Genomic DNA, 12856 nt, shown 5'->3' with positions numbered 1-12856 from the left:
AAGCCTCCTCTGTGCTGTGTGTTTTTTTATTAATTTTAATCCTCACTCCCGACTCAAGAACCGTTCGACTCTGCTGGCTGGCTCCGGCACATGTGGTTACTGAGAACTGAGCCTGAAATCTCTGGAAGAGTGATAAATGCTCTTATAACTGCCAAGCCATCCTCCAACCCCATTATTATATATATTTTGAATGCTGTATATATTACTTATGATACTAAGCACAATGTAAATGCTAGGCAAATAGTTATATGGAATTGAGAGGGACAGAGAAATCTGCATGAGTCCTGAACAAAAACAATTTTAGTTTAGATATTTAATCTTTGGATGCAAAATCTATATGCAAGACCCCCCGAAGGTTGTCTTCCGTCAGGGAGACCCCGTACCCAAAGATCAACGAGTCCAGTTGTTCGGATGCAACCAGCAAGAGGTTTTATTGAGTACACGGGTACCCGGGGCGACAAAGTCTCTCGGAAGACTTGCGCACCTCTCGGTTGGGGTGACAGGTTTTTATAGGGCTCGGGAGCAGGAAGCGCAGTTACAGAAGCGAGAAGCATAGTTACAGGGGTTTGATTGGGTGGTTTGAACAAAGCCGTAGTTAAGTCACGTACCCAGAACAGGGAAGGCGGGAAGGCAGATTGTGAGCAGGGTCACGTATCCGGAACCGGGAAGGCGGGAAGGCAGATTGTGAGCAGGGTCACGTATCCGGAACTGGGAAGGCGGGAAGGCAGATTGTGAGCAGGGTCAGCATTATGCTAGGACTTTATTCTTTCATTCCCCCATTTTTCTTCTAGCTTAGAATGGAATCCTTCATTCTGTGGGTCTAGGGAGAGTCAATCTCCGTCTCCAGCTGCTTGAGTTGATGATACTGCTGGGTTAGCACTAACGTCTGTATGACGGAGAGCCGGTCCTTCATAAACTGAACTAACCTATTTAGAATGCAAGGCCCGAAAAGTAGAATTAAAAGAATTATAATTAAGGGGCCCATGAGAGAGGAAACAAGAGTGGTGAACCAGGGGGCCTTATTGAACCAGCTTTCATACCAACTTTGTCTTTCATTGAAGAGCTTTTCTCTCTGATTAAGTCTCTCTCTAAGTTTGGCCATATTGTCTCTGACTAGTCCGGTGTGATCGGCATAGAAACAGCACTCCTCTTTTAGAGCCGCACATAGTCCTCCCTCTTGCAAAAAGAGGATATCTAGCCCTCTACGGTTCTGTAGAACTACCTCAGACAGTGAGGTCAAGGATTTCTCCAAGGCACTTACTGATTCTTCTAACGCCTGTAGATCGGCATGCATAGCTTGTTGAAGTTGTAGGAACTGATGGGTCGCTGATAGGGCGGTGGCCCCAGTCCCAATCCCTGCAGCTATGCCCCCAACCGTTAGTCCCCCCAGCATTATTGCCAGGGTTAGAGACAAAGGTTCTCTAGGGTATCGAGTCCCTTTTTCAAAGTGCCTATAAACTTCTTCTGGTTCATGGTAAACTATTTTAGGCCATAGTTCGATTAAAATACAAAATTCAGAACTATCATTCCAGCCTTGGGCTGATATACAAGGGGTCAGGCCAGTGTTGCAGGCCCACAAGGTATTATTGGGGGCAGCCAGGTAATAACTTCCTGAGGTAAGAGGGGCAGTGAAATTACAAAGTGGCTGACTGGCAGCAGGTATGGTCCCTACACAAAGTCCTTGCCCGGATACCTCTGACAGGGTTAGCTTATGCTGAACAGAGGGATAGCAAGTTGCTGGCGGTGTGGTATGATTAGAGAAATTGCCCATTATAGCTAATCCCTCATAATAGGGTGGGGTAGAAACCAGGCATAACCAACATTCTTGAGTCAGGTGGGGATCGGAGCGGTTTAGCACCTGGTAGGCTCCTGCTATTAAATCGAGGAGCCTACCTCCTGACCCAGGTCGCTGAGGTTGCATTGTGGGGCCTGTAATTAACCGAGCGGAGCTGGGGGAAGAAACGGAAGTACTTGGGGGTGATGTTGGCCGGGGTGGAGGTCGTGGTAGAGAGGGCTCCTGTAAGACTGGGTTGGGTCCCACAGAGGCAGTTGTGGGTGAGGTCTTTTTAAGTTTGAGTTTAAAGGTAAGGCCCATATCCCATCCGTGCATATAAAGCCTGATGCCCCATTCAAAACCCCTGGTGCTAGTTGTCCAGGGCGCTTTCTTTCCCTGCTCAGTGAACTGAATGAGCAGGGGATTACACCACCCCTTTGTAGTGCTACTGGTGGCACATTTTGTCTTTAATTGACCTGGGATATAATTGGGGGTCGCCCCTGGCTGGCGATCTTTTCTCTTAATAATTATATAATCCCAATTGGAGGAGGGAGCCCAGTAGGTGTCTCCCGTAGTTTCACAGGACCAAGAGGCACAAAAGTAGTCATTTGCCCACCCACATTTATAGTTGAGGTTTTTGTTCCTATGACTTCCCGGACAGACATAGATCCCTGCCTGACCATGTAGGTCTGCTCTCTCAATCCCGTTGCGACAGCCCGGAACTATGGGGCGACGGCCCTCTAGCTGGGGGGCGCTTGACCCCGGAGTGTACACGACCTCGGGGGTTCCCCAGTCGGGCTGGCCCCTAGAGCAAGGGCACAGAGATCTACCTCCAGACTGGGCCAGTGGGGTTGGGCTCCAACCTGGGAACTGGTGTTAACAATGTCCCCAGCTTGATTTTCGATAATCCAGGTATAGTTAAAAATTTGGTGCGGGGAAGAGGCCTGGGTTGTTGTAATACTCAGGGTAAGAAGCAAGACTATTAGGGTTCACCCCCCCCCCCGAGTCAGTCTTATCTTGAGAGGATTTTGAGTGCGGTGGAGTTTCCATCGGGTTCCCGAGTCCGAGGCGTCAGGCGGCTGCTCAGGGGTGGCGGCCTTGACGTGGGAGGCATGGACCCAGGCGGTGATGCCGTCTACTTTCAGAGCTGTGGGTGTCGTCAGCAGAACAGTGTAAGGTCCTTTCCAGCGTGGTTCCAGGTTCCTTGTCTGGTGTCGCCGTACCCAAACCACGTCTCCAATCTGGAATTTGTGCGGGACCGCAGGTTGACTTAGCTGCTCTCGATACGCGGCCGCCAGAGGCTTCCAAACCTCCCGTTGCACAAGCTGTAGAGCCTGCAAATGAGCTTGAAGAGAGGGGGTATCAGCAAAGGAGGCTATTCCAGAGTCAAAGAAATGGGCAGCTGGTGGCGGGGCGCCATACAAGATCTCAAAAGGAGTGAGCCCATGGAGGCCCGGAGTGTTTCGAGCCCTATACAACGCTAGGGGAAGGAGGGATACCCAGTCCTTAGCGCCAGTTGCAAGCGTTAATTTGGTTAAAGTCTCCTTAATAGTTCTATTCATACGTTCTACCTGCCCTGAGCTCTGGGGGCGGTATGCACAATGTAATTTCCAATCAATCCCCAACAATGTGGCCACTGACTGACTTACCTGGGAGACGAAGGCAGGCCCGTTGTCAGAGCCCAGTACTTGCGGCATTCCATACCTAGGGAAGATTTCTTCTAAAAGTTTCTTGGTGACAACTCTGGCAGTCTCATGTTTAGTAGGGTAGGCTTCTGCCCACCCAGAAAAAGTGTCTATAAATACCAGTAAGTACCGGTACCCATAGAGTCCAGGTTTCACCTCGGTGAAGTCTATCTCCCAATGAGTGCCAGGGCGGTGTCCTCGGACCCTGACCCCCGCACCGATCTTGTTACGGCTTGCATTGACTCGGGCACATGCCGTGCATTCTTCAGCTACTTCTTGTAGGATTTTATCTTTACCTAGCAGATAGTGGGCGTTTTCCTCTCTGTCCAGGAGGGTTTTCATCTTTTTGAAGCTAAGATGGGTCAGTTGATGGAGATACTTGATCAGGTCCCGGGTCTGTTGTAGGGGCCACACAGGTCGCTCGTTGAAAGTCCAGAGTCTTGTTGTGGGGTTGTATGCGGCCCCCATTCCTTTGAGGAGGTTTTGGTCCTCCTCAGTATAATGGAAATGGAAGGAGGGATTTGGACGGAGTGGGCCTCTGCCATGGCCAGATCTATGGCCATGAGGCGGGGAGCCTCTGAATTTCCTTGCATCGCTACTTCCCTGGCTGTCATGTCCGCCAAGCGGTTGCCCCTGGCTTCCAAGCTGTCCCCCTTTTGGTGACCTGGGCAATGAATAATGCTCAGCCTCGAGGGTAAGAACAAAGCCTCTAACAAGGCCAATATCTCCATCTTATTTTTAATCTCTTTCCCTTCGGAGGTAAGCAGTCCCCTTCTTCGATATATTTCTCCATGGATATGAGCAGTAGCAAAGGCATAACGGCTGTCTATATAGACATTTAGCTTCTTACCTTCCGCCATTCGGAGGGCTTGGGTCAGGGCGATGAGTTCGGCCCGTTGCGCTGAGGTTCCAGGTGGTAGGGCCTTGGCCCAAATTACCTCAGTTTCGGTGGTGACCGCAGCCCCTGCTCTCCGCTCTCCGTTGTCCAGGAAACTGCTCCCGTCGGTGAACCAGGTGAAGTCAGCCTCCGAAAGGGGTTGGTCAGTTAGGTCAGGTCGGGTGCCATGTACCTCTGTAAGTATCTGGAGACAATCATGAACTTCTGGACCTTCTGGTAGGGGAAGCAGCGTTGCTGGGTTGAGGGCTACCACAGGACCAAATTGCACTCTCTCAGTGTCTAGTAACAGAGCCTGGTAATGAGTCATGCGGGCATTAGAGAGCCATCGGCCCGGAGGTTGTTTTACCAGGGCCTCAACTGCATGTGGAGCCAGGATAGTTACCGGCTGCCCCATAGTCAGTTTGCCAGAGTCCTTGAGCAAGAGGGCGATCGCAGCCACCATCCGTAGGCAAGGGGGCCAACCTGAGGCCACTGGGTCGAGTTTCTTAGACAGGTAGGCAACCGGACGCCTCCAAGGTCCAAGTTTTTGAGTTAGGACTCCTCTAGCATACCCTTGTCTCTCGTCCACGAACAACTCAAAGGGCTTGTTTAAATCCGGCAATCCTAATGCAGGGGAAGTTAGCAGGGCCTCTTTTATTGATGCGTAGGCCCTCTGTTGTTCATCCCCCCAAGTGAAGAGAGTCCCTTGTTTGGTAAGGGGGTAGAGTGGTGCGGCCATCTCTGCAAACCCCGGGATCCAGAGGCGGCAAAACCCCGCCGTACCTAGGAACTCTCTTAACTGCCTCGGATTTTTGGGTTCTGGAATTCCCAAAATTGTCTGTTTCCGTGCCTCGGTCAGCCACCTTTGCCCATTTTTGATCTGGTATCCCAAATAAGTAACTTGTCTTTGGAAAATCTGGGCCTTTTTGGCTGAGGCCCTGTATCCTAGAATTTCTAAAGTTCTCAAAAGGGCCTCTGTTCCCTCCTTACATTCTTTCTCAGTTTCTGCAGCCAGGAGGAGGTCATCCACATACTGGAGTAAAATTAGGGTAGGGTGATGGACCCTGAAGTCAGCCAAGTCCCGGTGTAGAGCTTCATCGAAAAGGGTGGGGCTGTTTTTGAACCCCTGTGGTAATCTTGTCCAAGTAAGCTGGCCCAATATTCCCAGCTCTGGATCCTTCCACTCAAAGGCAAAAAGAGATTGGCTCTTTGGGTGGAGCCTCAAACAGAAGAAAGCATCCTTGAGGTCCAGGACTGTATACCAAACATATCTCGGGGGAAGCCCAGTCAACAGATTGTATGGGTTGGGGACTGTGGGGTGTATGTCCTCCACTCTTTTGTTGACTTCCCTTAAGTCCTGTACTGGGCGATAATCTCCTGTTCCTGGCTTTTTGACTGGAAGGAGAGGCGTATTCCAAGGAGATTGGCACGGTACCAATATGCCCTGATCTAAAAGTCTCTGAATGTGGGGTCTGATTCCCTGGTAGGCCTCATGTGACATTGGATATTGTTTGATAGAGACAGGAGTCACAGATGCCTTTAGAGCAATCACCAAGGGCGGTTGGTGAATGGCGAGACCCATTCCTCCAGTCTCCACCCAAGCCAGGGGAAATTTCTCTAGCCAACTAGTCACATCCTGCGACTCAGGTTTCTCAGGCTCGTGGAGCCGGTACTCATCTTGTAAGTGCATGGTTAGCACATGCAAGGGCTGTCCCTGCGGCCCGGTAATATGGGCTTTAGTCCCCTCAAAGTGGATTTGTGCCCTAAGTTTCATAAGTAGGTCTCTCCCCAGCAGGGGGTAGGGACAATCAGGGACGTGCAAAAAGGAGTGAGTTACCTTACCGGTGGCAAGTTGTACCTTCCTCTCGGTAGTCCAACGGTACCTCTTTCCTCCGGTTGCTCCTTGAACCCATGCTGATTTGTCAGTTAGGGGTCCCGGTGAGGTGGTGAGTACCGAATGTTGGGCTCCGGTGTCCACCAGGAAGGTGACAGGCTGCCCCCCCCCACGTTAAGAGTTATCCTGGGTTCAGGGGGAGGCTCCTGACCCCGACACCCCTAGTCTTCCAGATTGAGCAAATTGGTCTGAGGCTTGGGTCTTTGAGGTCCCTTTTGGTGGCCCTTTGGCTTCTTGGAACAGTCTCGGGCCCAATGCCCTCTTTCCTTGCAGTAGGCGCATTGATCCTTGTCCAGTCGGGGACCCCTACGGCCTCCCAGGTCCTGTCTACTCTGCCTTTGTTCTGTCACTACAGTGGCCAACAACCTGCTAAACTCTTTATTTCTCTTCCGCTCCCTGACATTCTCCCTTTCTTCTGCCTCTCTCTTCAGCCTTTCGTCCCTTTCTTCCTGTGTCTCTCTCTTGTTATAAATCCGCTCTGCCTCCTTCAGCAAATCCTGCACTGTATTCTCTCTTAAATTGTCAAGTCTTTCTAACTTCCGTCTAATATCTGGGGCTGACTGCCAAATGAAAGACATGGCTAAGTTAGTTGCCTGATCCGGACTATCTGGATCGTAGGGAGTATACACACGGTATGCCTCCTTGAGGCGTTCTAGGAAGGCAGAGGGAGATTCTTCAGACTTTTGAGTCACTAATTTAACCTGGGCCAAATTAGTTGGGCGCTTTGCGGCCCCACGGAGACCCGCCATGAGCAACTGGCGATATTGACGTAGGCGTTCCCTACCGCGCTCAGTGGAGAAGTCCCAATCCGGTCGCTCCAAGGGAAAAGCCGCATCTATTCTGTGTGGCAGCTGGGTGGGTTGTCCATCGTCTCCTGGAACATTTTTACGTGCCTCTATGACAACCCGCTGCTTTTCCTCAGTGGTCAGCAGCGTCTGGAGCAGCTGTTGGCAATCATCCCAGGTGGGCTGGTGAGTCACTAAAATAGACTCGATCAATGCAGTGAGCCTAGAGGGATTCTTCGAAAAAGCAGGGTTATTATTTTTCCAATTATATAAATCAGACGCAGAAAAGGGCCAATATTGGAGCTGGCTGTCAGGCCCCATCCGTAGCGGTAGGGCCTGGGATGTGGAGTCGGGAGTGACTTCTCGTCTTCCCCTTAAGCGTCCCGCCACCGGGGACGAGGGGGGCTCTCCCTGGGGTCCCCCTCTGGCGGTTGCCTCCCCTGGTTCCTGTGCCGGGTTTGGGCCCCTGTAAGGAGAGGGTTGTTCGGTCATCAGGTCCAGTAGAGGGCCATCATCCGCCGGCAGGACTGGGGGTGTCTTCTTGTGGCTAGGGTCCTTTTCTGGAGTAGGTTTCATAAGGACTGGGTAAAGGGTGGAGTTAACTGGGGTAGGAACTAATGGAGGCGGGAGAGGGGGGGCAGAATGAGTGGGTTTTGGGCAAGGGGGAGGCAAGAAGGGCTTCACCCACGGTGGGGGGTCCTTGACCAGAGATTCCCACGTGATGATATAAGAGACTTGGTCTGGATGCCCATGGGGCCCAGGATTCATGACTTTGGCCTTCACCTGCAAAATAATATCTAGGTTAAAGGTGCCATCTCGTGGCCAGCCCACGTCAAAGGTGGGCCATTCAGATGAGCAGAAGATGTCCCACTTTCCTTTCCGCACTTCCACCGAGAGATTGTGGGCGATGTCACGGACTTCCTTGAAGTGCTGCAAAGTTAAACTTTTGGGGGTGGTGATAGTTTGTCCCATGTTGGTAGACAGACAAACAACACTCACTACACTTATGACAAAGATCAGGCAGACAGAAGACAACACAAACCGCGCGGTACGAGATCGGCGCCAAAGCGAACACAAAAATTCAGATGGAGACCGTATCGGAGGTCCGGTTCCTCCGTCTCCCAGATGAAGCACGTAGCCTTCTCTCAGGGGCGTCGCCCCAAAGAGTCCCACTCGGCTCGTGTTTCCAGACAGGAGGGAACCCAAGAAGGGTTACCTTTCAGCCGGGGAAGCAAATGATTCCCCTACCAGGCACTCCTAAGACGTCTCCCAGGAGGCACGGAAAAGAAGTACGAACCCGTCGGCTCCTTCTAGTTTCCGTCTGATACAGATGACCTGGCCAAGTCCAGACCACAGGGGGACTCGAACCCCCTGGAAACGAACTCACACAAAGACAGACCGTTTAACACAACGATACACAAGACTCACAGAATAGGAAGCCGGCAGTCTTACCTCCCGAGGCTGGGTTGGTGGTCCCTGGGCAGGGGTCTCAAATCCCGGATGAGCCCCCAAATGCAAGACCCCCCGAAGGTTGTCTTCCGTCAGGGAGACCCCGTACCCAAAGATCAACGAGTCCAGTTGTTCGGATGCAACCAGCAAGAGGTTTTATTGAGTACACGGGTACCCGGGGCGACAAAGTCTCTCGGAAGACTTGCGCGCCTCTCGGTTGGGGTGACAGGTTTTTATAGGGCTCAGGAGCAGGAAGCGCGGTTACAGAAGCGAGAAGCATAGTTACAGGGGTCTGATTGGGTGGTTTGAACAAAGCCGTAGTTAAGTCACGTACCCAGAACAGGGAAGGCGGGAAGGCAGATTGTGAGCAGGGTCACGTATCCGGAACCGGGAAGGCAGGAAGGCAGATTGTGAGCAGGGTCAGCATTATTCTAGGACTTTATTCTTTCATATAAAGATATAAGGAAGTGATCTACCATGTTGTAGCAACATGGGTTCTTAAGATTGGAATGGATTTCTGCAGCAGTTTGCATTTATATGTCATTCTTGTTAGATCACCCTGAATAAGAGACAACTTAGTGTCAACTACAATCTTACTGATGACACAAATATCACAAACAACATTTAGTTGTTTGAGAATTCCTCCAGATTATGTTTCCTCATAAATTCCACATACATGTATACCAATTTTACCCTCTGAATAAATGAAAAAAAATCAAATGAACCTCAATGAGTAATCCTCAAAAGCCTTCCCTCCTTGTTGAAGCATTCAAAGCATTACTCACCCTCCCCTCAGCCCTTACTGCTGAATATATCCATTTTATTTATGTGTGTGTGCATGTGTGTAAGAGACAGAGAGAGAGAGAAGCCTGGTGCTAGGTTGATTTTGACCATGGGGATTTCGGGAATCTGAACTTTAGTAGAAATTTCCAAGACTCTTTACTTTCTAAAAAACAGGATGAACAAATGATCAAATATGGAACTCTTTTATAGATCATATAATATGAAATTCATTTATAGATCAAATAATCCTTATTTTTGTTAAGAAGACATTGTCTCATTGCCACTGTGTCATGCCACCAGTTACAAAAGATAAATCTTCATTATCTTTTAACAGCACTTAAGTCAAGATATATCTTACAAATGGTGATTTCTTCCACTCTTGTTGGCCAGAGGTCATCTGGAATGCCATTGGTTTGAATGCACAAAGTGGGAAAAGTGCTACATATTTTTTTTCTCTTTTTCAAAATTATTTTCCTTATATCCAGACCTCACTTTCCCTCCCCTCCTCTCAGGCCCTGCTCCTCACCTCCCCTCTGCCGTGCCTCATCCTCTCCTTTTCTGTTTCTTGTCGTTTTTCCTTTTTAATAATTTATTTAATTTCATTTTATTTGCATTAGTATGAAGATGTCAGAGCCCTTGGAATTGTGAGCTGCCATGTGGGTGCTGGGAATTGAACCCAGGTCCTTTGGAAGAGCAGACAGTGCTTTTAACCACTGAGCCATCTCTCCAGCAGCTCTACATATTTTAAGCCTATTTCAATAGAGTTCTATTCTTTATTTATATCACACAAAATGATATTTATTTCTGATTTGAATTTCTTTATAAAGATTACTTTATGTCTCAGACTTCCAATTAAAATTTATTGAATATAGACAAAACTGAAAACAAAACTTTTGTCTAAATAATGATAAAAGCAACCTTCCAATGAACATGAACTTTTTTTATATTATATTGAAACCTTGTGTCATAGCTCAGTTGGGAACATTTCTTTCTTTATAATATATAAAATAATGGCAGCTCTTCTATAAGTCACATGCTAAGGGAATGCAATATTTTATTCTCTTAAATATAGAGAAATACAAACTCCTCAAAACCTACCATTCCCTACTTTGCCTCGTAGACTAAGCATCCTGTGCTATATCATACCACGCATAGCTGAGGAAAAGTATCTCTTTAGTCCCAAATGAGCAGAGTCGGGGTGTCAAGGAAAAATAACTGCACCAGAGAGAAAGTCTGAAGATACTTCAAAAAGCCCATCAACATCACTGTGGTTAAATCTACCATCTTCTGCAGTAAGCGATGGAGGCTTGGAAACATGGACTCTCACTGCAGTCAGAAGAAAAGCTACACTTCCTCTCTGCAAACTTTGTTTTGTTGGACTGGTCTGGTCTTTTGCTGATCTTATCTGCTTCTTTTTTTTCTCCTTGATTCAGCCACAGCAAGCATTGTCTCTCCCTCTGCTTTCCCACCTGTGTTGACTCTTCTAACAGTACCCTTCTTCTGGGGCATTGCTGCTTCACCCCACTGAGCTCCCAGGACAGCATCTCAGGGTAACTTCTTCCTAACCTTGTTAATATGATTTTATAACAAGATCTCACTTATTTTGTTTGTATGATACATATAACTCTGAAATTATCCTGTGTGTTTATTTGTTCATCTTTTCACAAAAAAAAAAAAGTGGTTTCCAAGGTTGTGTGGCAGTCAAGGCTTACTGTGGTTTTGCTAATACCTTTTAACACTGATCTATTTAATGAAAAAATAAGTAAACTATAGTTGGATATTTTAATATGAGGTGGAAAAAAAAGAGCCTCAATGGATTGGGAAGATGTATTTTTGTGAAACTAGAAGAAATATTTCAGAATAAAATGGAAGCATATTAAATTTAAATAAGAAGAAAAGTATTTGAGATACCAAGCCCAGGGGAGGTAAGCTAGCCATAGAACCCTAGCCCTATTATCCCCCATCCTGAGCAGACCTGTGGGATGCCTGAGCAGCTTTCAGCCTGGAGATCTTTCTGCCTGTTCTCCAGCTGCCTGGGCCACCTGGGTCACAGAAAATGAGGCCAGTGGAGGTGATCTACCGCAGCACCCAAGCACCAATGCCTCCCATTTGGAGGAGGCCCGTATGGTGCCAGACAACCTTTTGATTTGGAGCCCATTTGCCTGCTCCCCATCTGCCTAGCCCAGCTGGGTCATAAATAGTGAACCCAGTAGAGACAGCATACACAGCAGAGGTGAGCTGTACATGGAACCCAAGTCCCATTGTCTCCCATCCCAAGGAGGCCTGTGTGACACTGACCAGCATTTGGCTTAGAGATCTCTCTGTCTACTCCCCACCTGGCTGGCCCACTTTGGTCATGGACACAGAGCACAGCAGAGGTGAACTGGTGCAGGACCCAAGCCCCATTGTCACACATCCCAAGAAGGCCTGTGTGGCACTGGAAAAGCTTTCAGCTTGGAGATCTTTCTGTCTGTACCCCATCTGCCTGGTCCACTTGGGTCACAAACAGTGAACCCAGCAGAGAGTGACCACCAGGCTGGATAATAGAAGAGTCAACCATATGGCTAGAAGCCACTTTAAGAATACAAACAACAAGACTCAGGGTCATATTACACCACCAGAAACCAGTGGTCCTACCCGAGCAAGTCCTAGAGATATAATTACATCTGAAGTACAAGGAAAATATTTTCTGATGTTATAAAAATTATAGAGGCCTAAAAGGAGGAAAATAAAGCTCTCAAAGTGGCAAGGAAAAGTACAAACAAGTAGGTGAAAGAACTGAACAAATCCTTTAAAGAAATTAAAGAAATACAGGACACTAAAATCAATCAGGAAAGGAAATGAATAAAAGTGTTCAAGACCTAAAAAAAATGGAACTATAAGCACTAAAAGGCACATCTAGAGATGGGAAAGCCAGGGAAGAGAACAGGAACTGAGGACACAAGCATCACCAATAGAATACAAGAGATGGAAAAGAAAACTCATAGGTAGCTCCAACCAAGTACCAGGCATGGAGATAACCTAGAACCCCTGCACAGATGTAGCCCATGGCAGTTTAGTGTCCAAGTGGCTTACATAGTAATGGGAAGAGGGACTGCCTCTGACATAATCTGATTGGCCTGCTCTTTGATCACCTTCCCCTGAGTTGGGAGCAGCCTCAGAAGATGACAATGCAGCCACTCCTGATGAGATCTGATAGACTAAAATCAGAAGGAGAGGAGGACCTCCCTTATCAGTGGACTTGGGGAGAGGCATATGTGAAGAAAGGGGAGGAAGGGTAGGACTGAGAGGGGAGGAGGGAGGGGCTTATGGGGGATACAAAGTAAATAAAATTTAATTGATAAAATAAAATTAAATTAAAAAAAGAAATCAATACATCAGTCAAAAAAAAACCTGTTAAGTCTAAAAAGCTCCTGACACAAAACATCCAAGAAATCTGGGACACTAAGAAAAGACCAAATCTAAGCATAATAGAAATGGAAGAAGAAGACTCTTAGCTCCAAGGCACAGAAAAGATTTTCAACAAAACGATAGAAAAGTTCCCCTACCTAAAGAAAGAGAGGCCCATAAACATACAAGAAGCTTACAGAACAGCATATAGATTGAACC

General features: G+C 48.0%; 1 protein-coding gene across 1 annotated transcript; it reads right to left on the bottom strand.

The window, feature by feature from the left end:
• Window positions 1–531: 531 nt before the first annotated feature.
• On the bottom strand, window positions 532–7987 carry LOC132649772 (uncharacterized). The gene is given in 4 exon segments (XM_060374204.1): window positions 532–2579; window positions 2768–3929; window positions 4028–6338; window positions 6341–7987. Coding segments are annotated over 4 exon segments (6879 nt in total). The 3' UTR covers window positions 532–820.
• Window positions 7988–12856: the final 4869 nt, after the last annotated feature.

Source organism: Meriones unguiculatus, chromosome 21, assembly GCF_030254825.1.
Source record: "Meriones unguiculatus strain TT.TT164.6M chromosome 21, Bangor_MerUng_6.1, whole genome shotgun sequence".
Lineage (NCBI taxonomy): Eukaryota > Metazoa > Chordata > Mammalia > Rodentia > Muridae > Meriones > Meriones unguiculatus.
The sequence above is the reverse complement of the archived record's forward strand: the minus strand, read 5'-3'. Positions and strand labels throughout refer to the sequence as shown.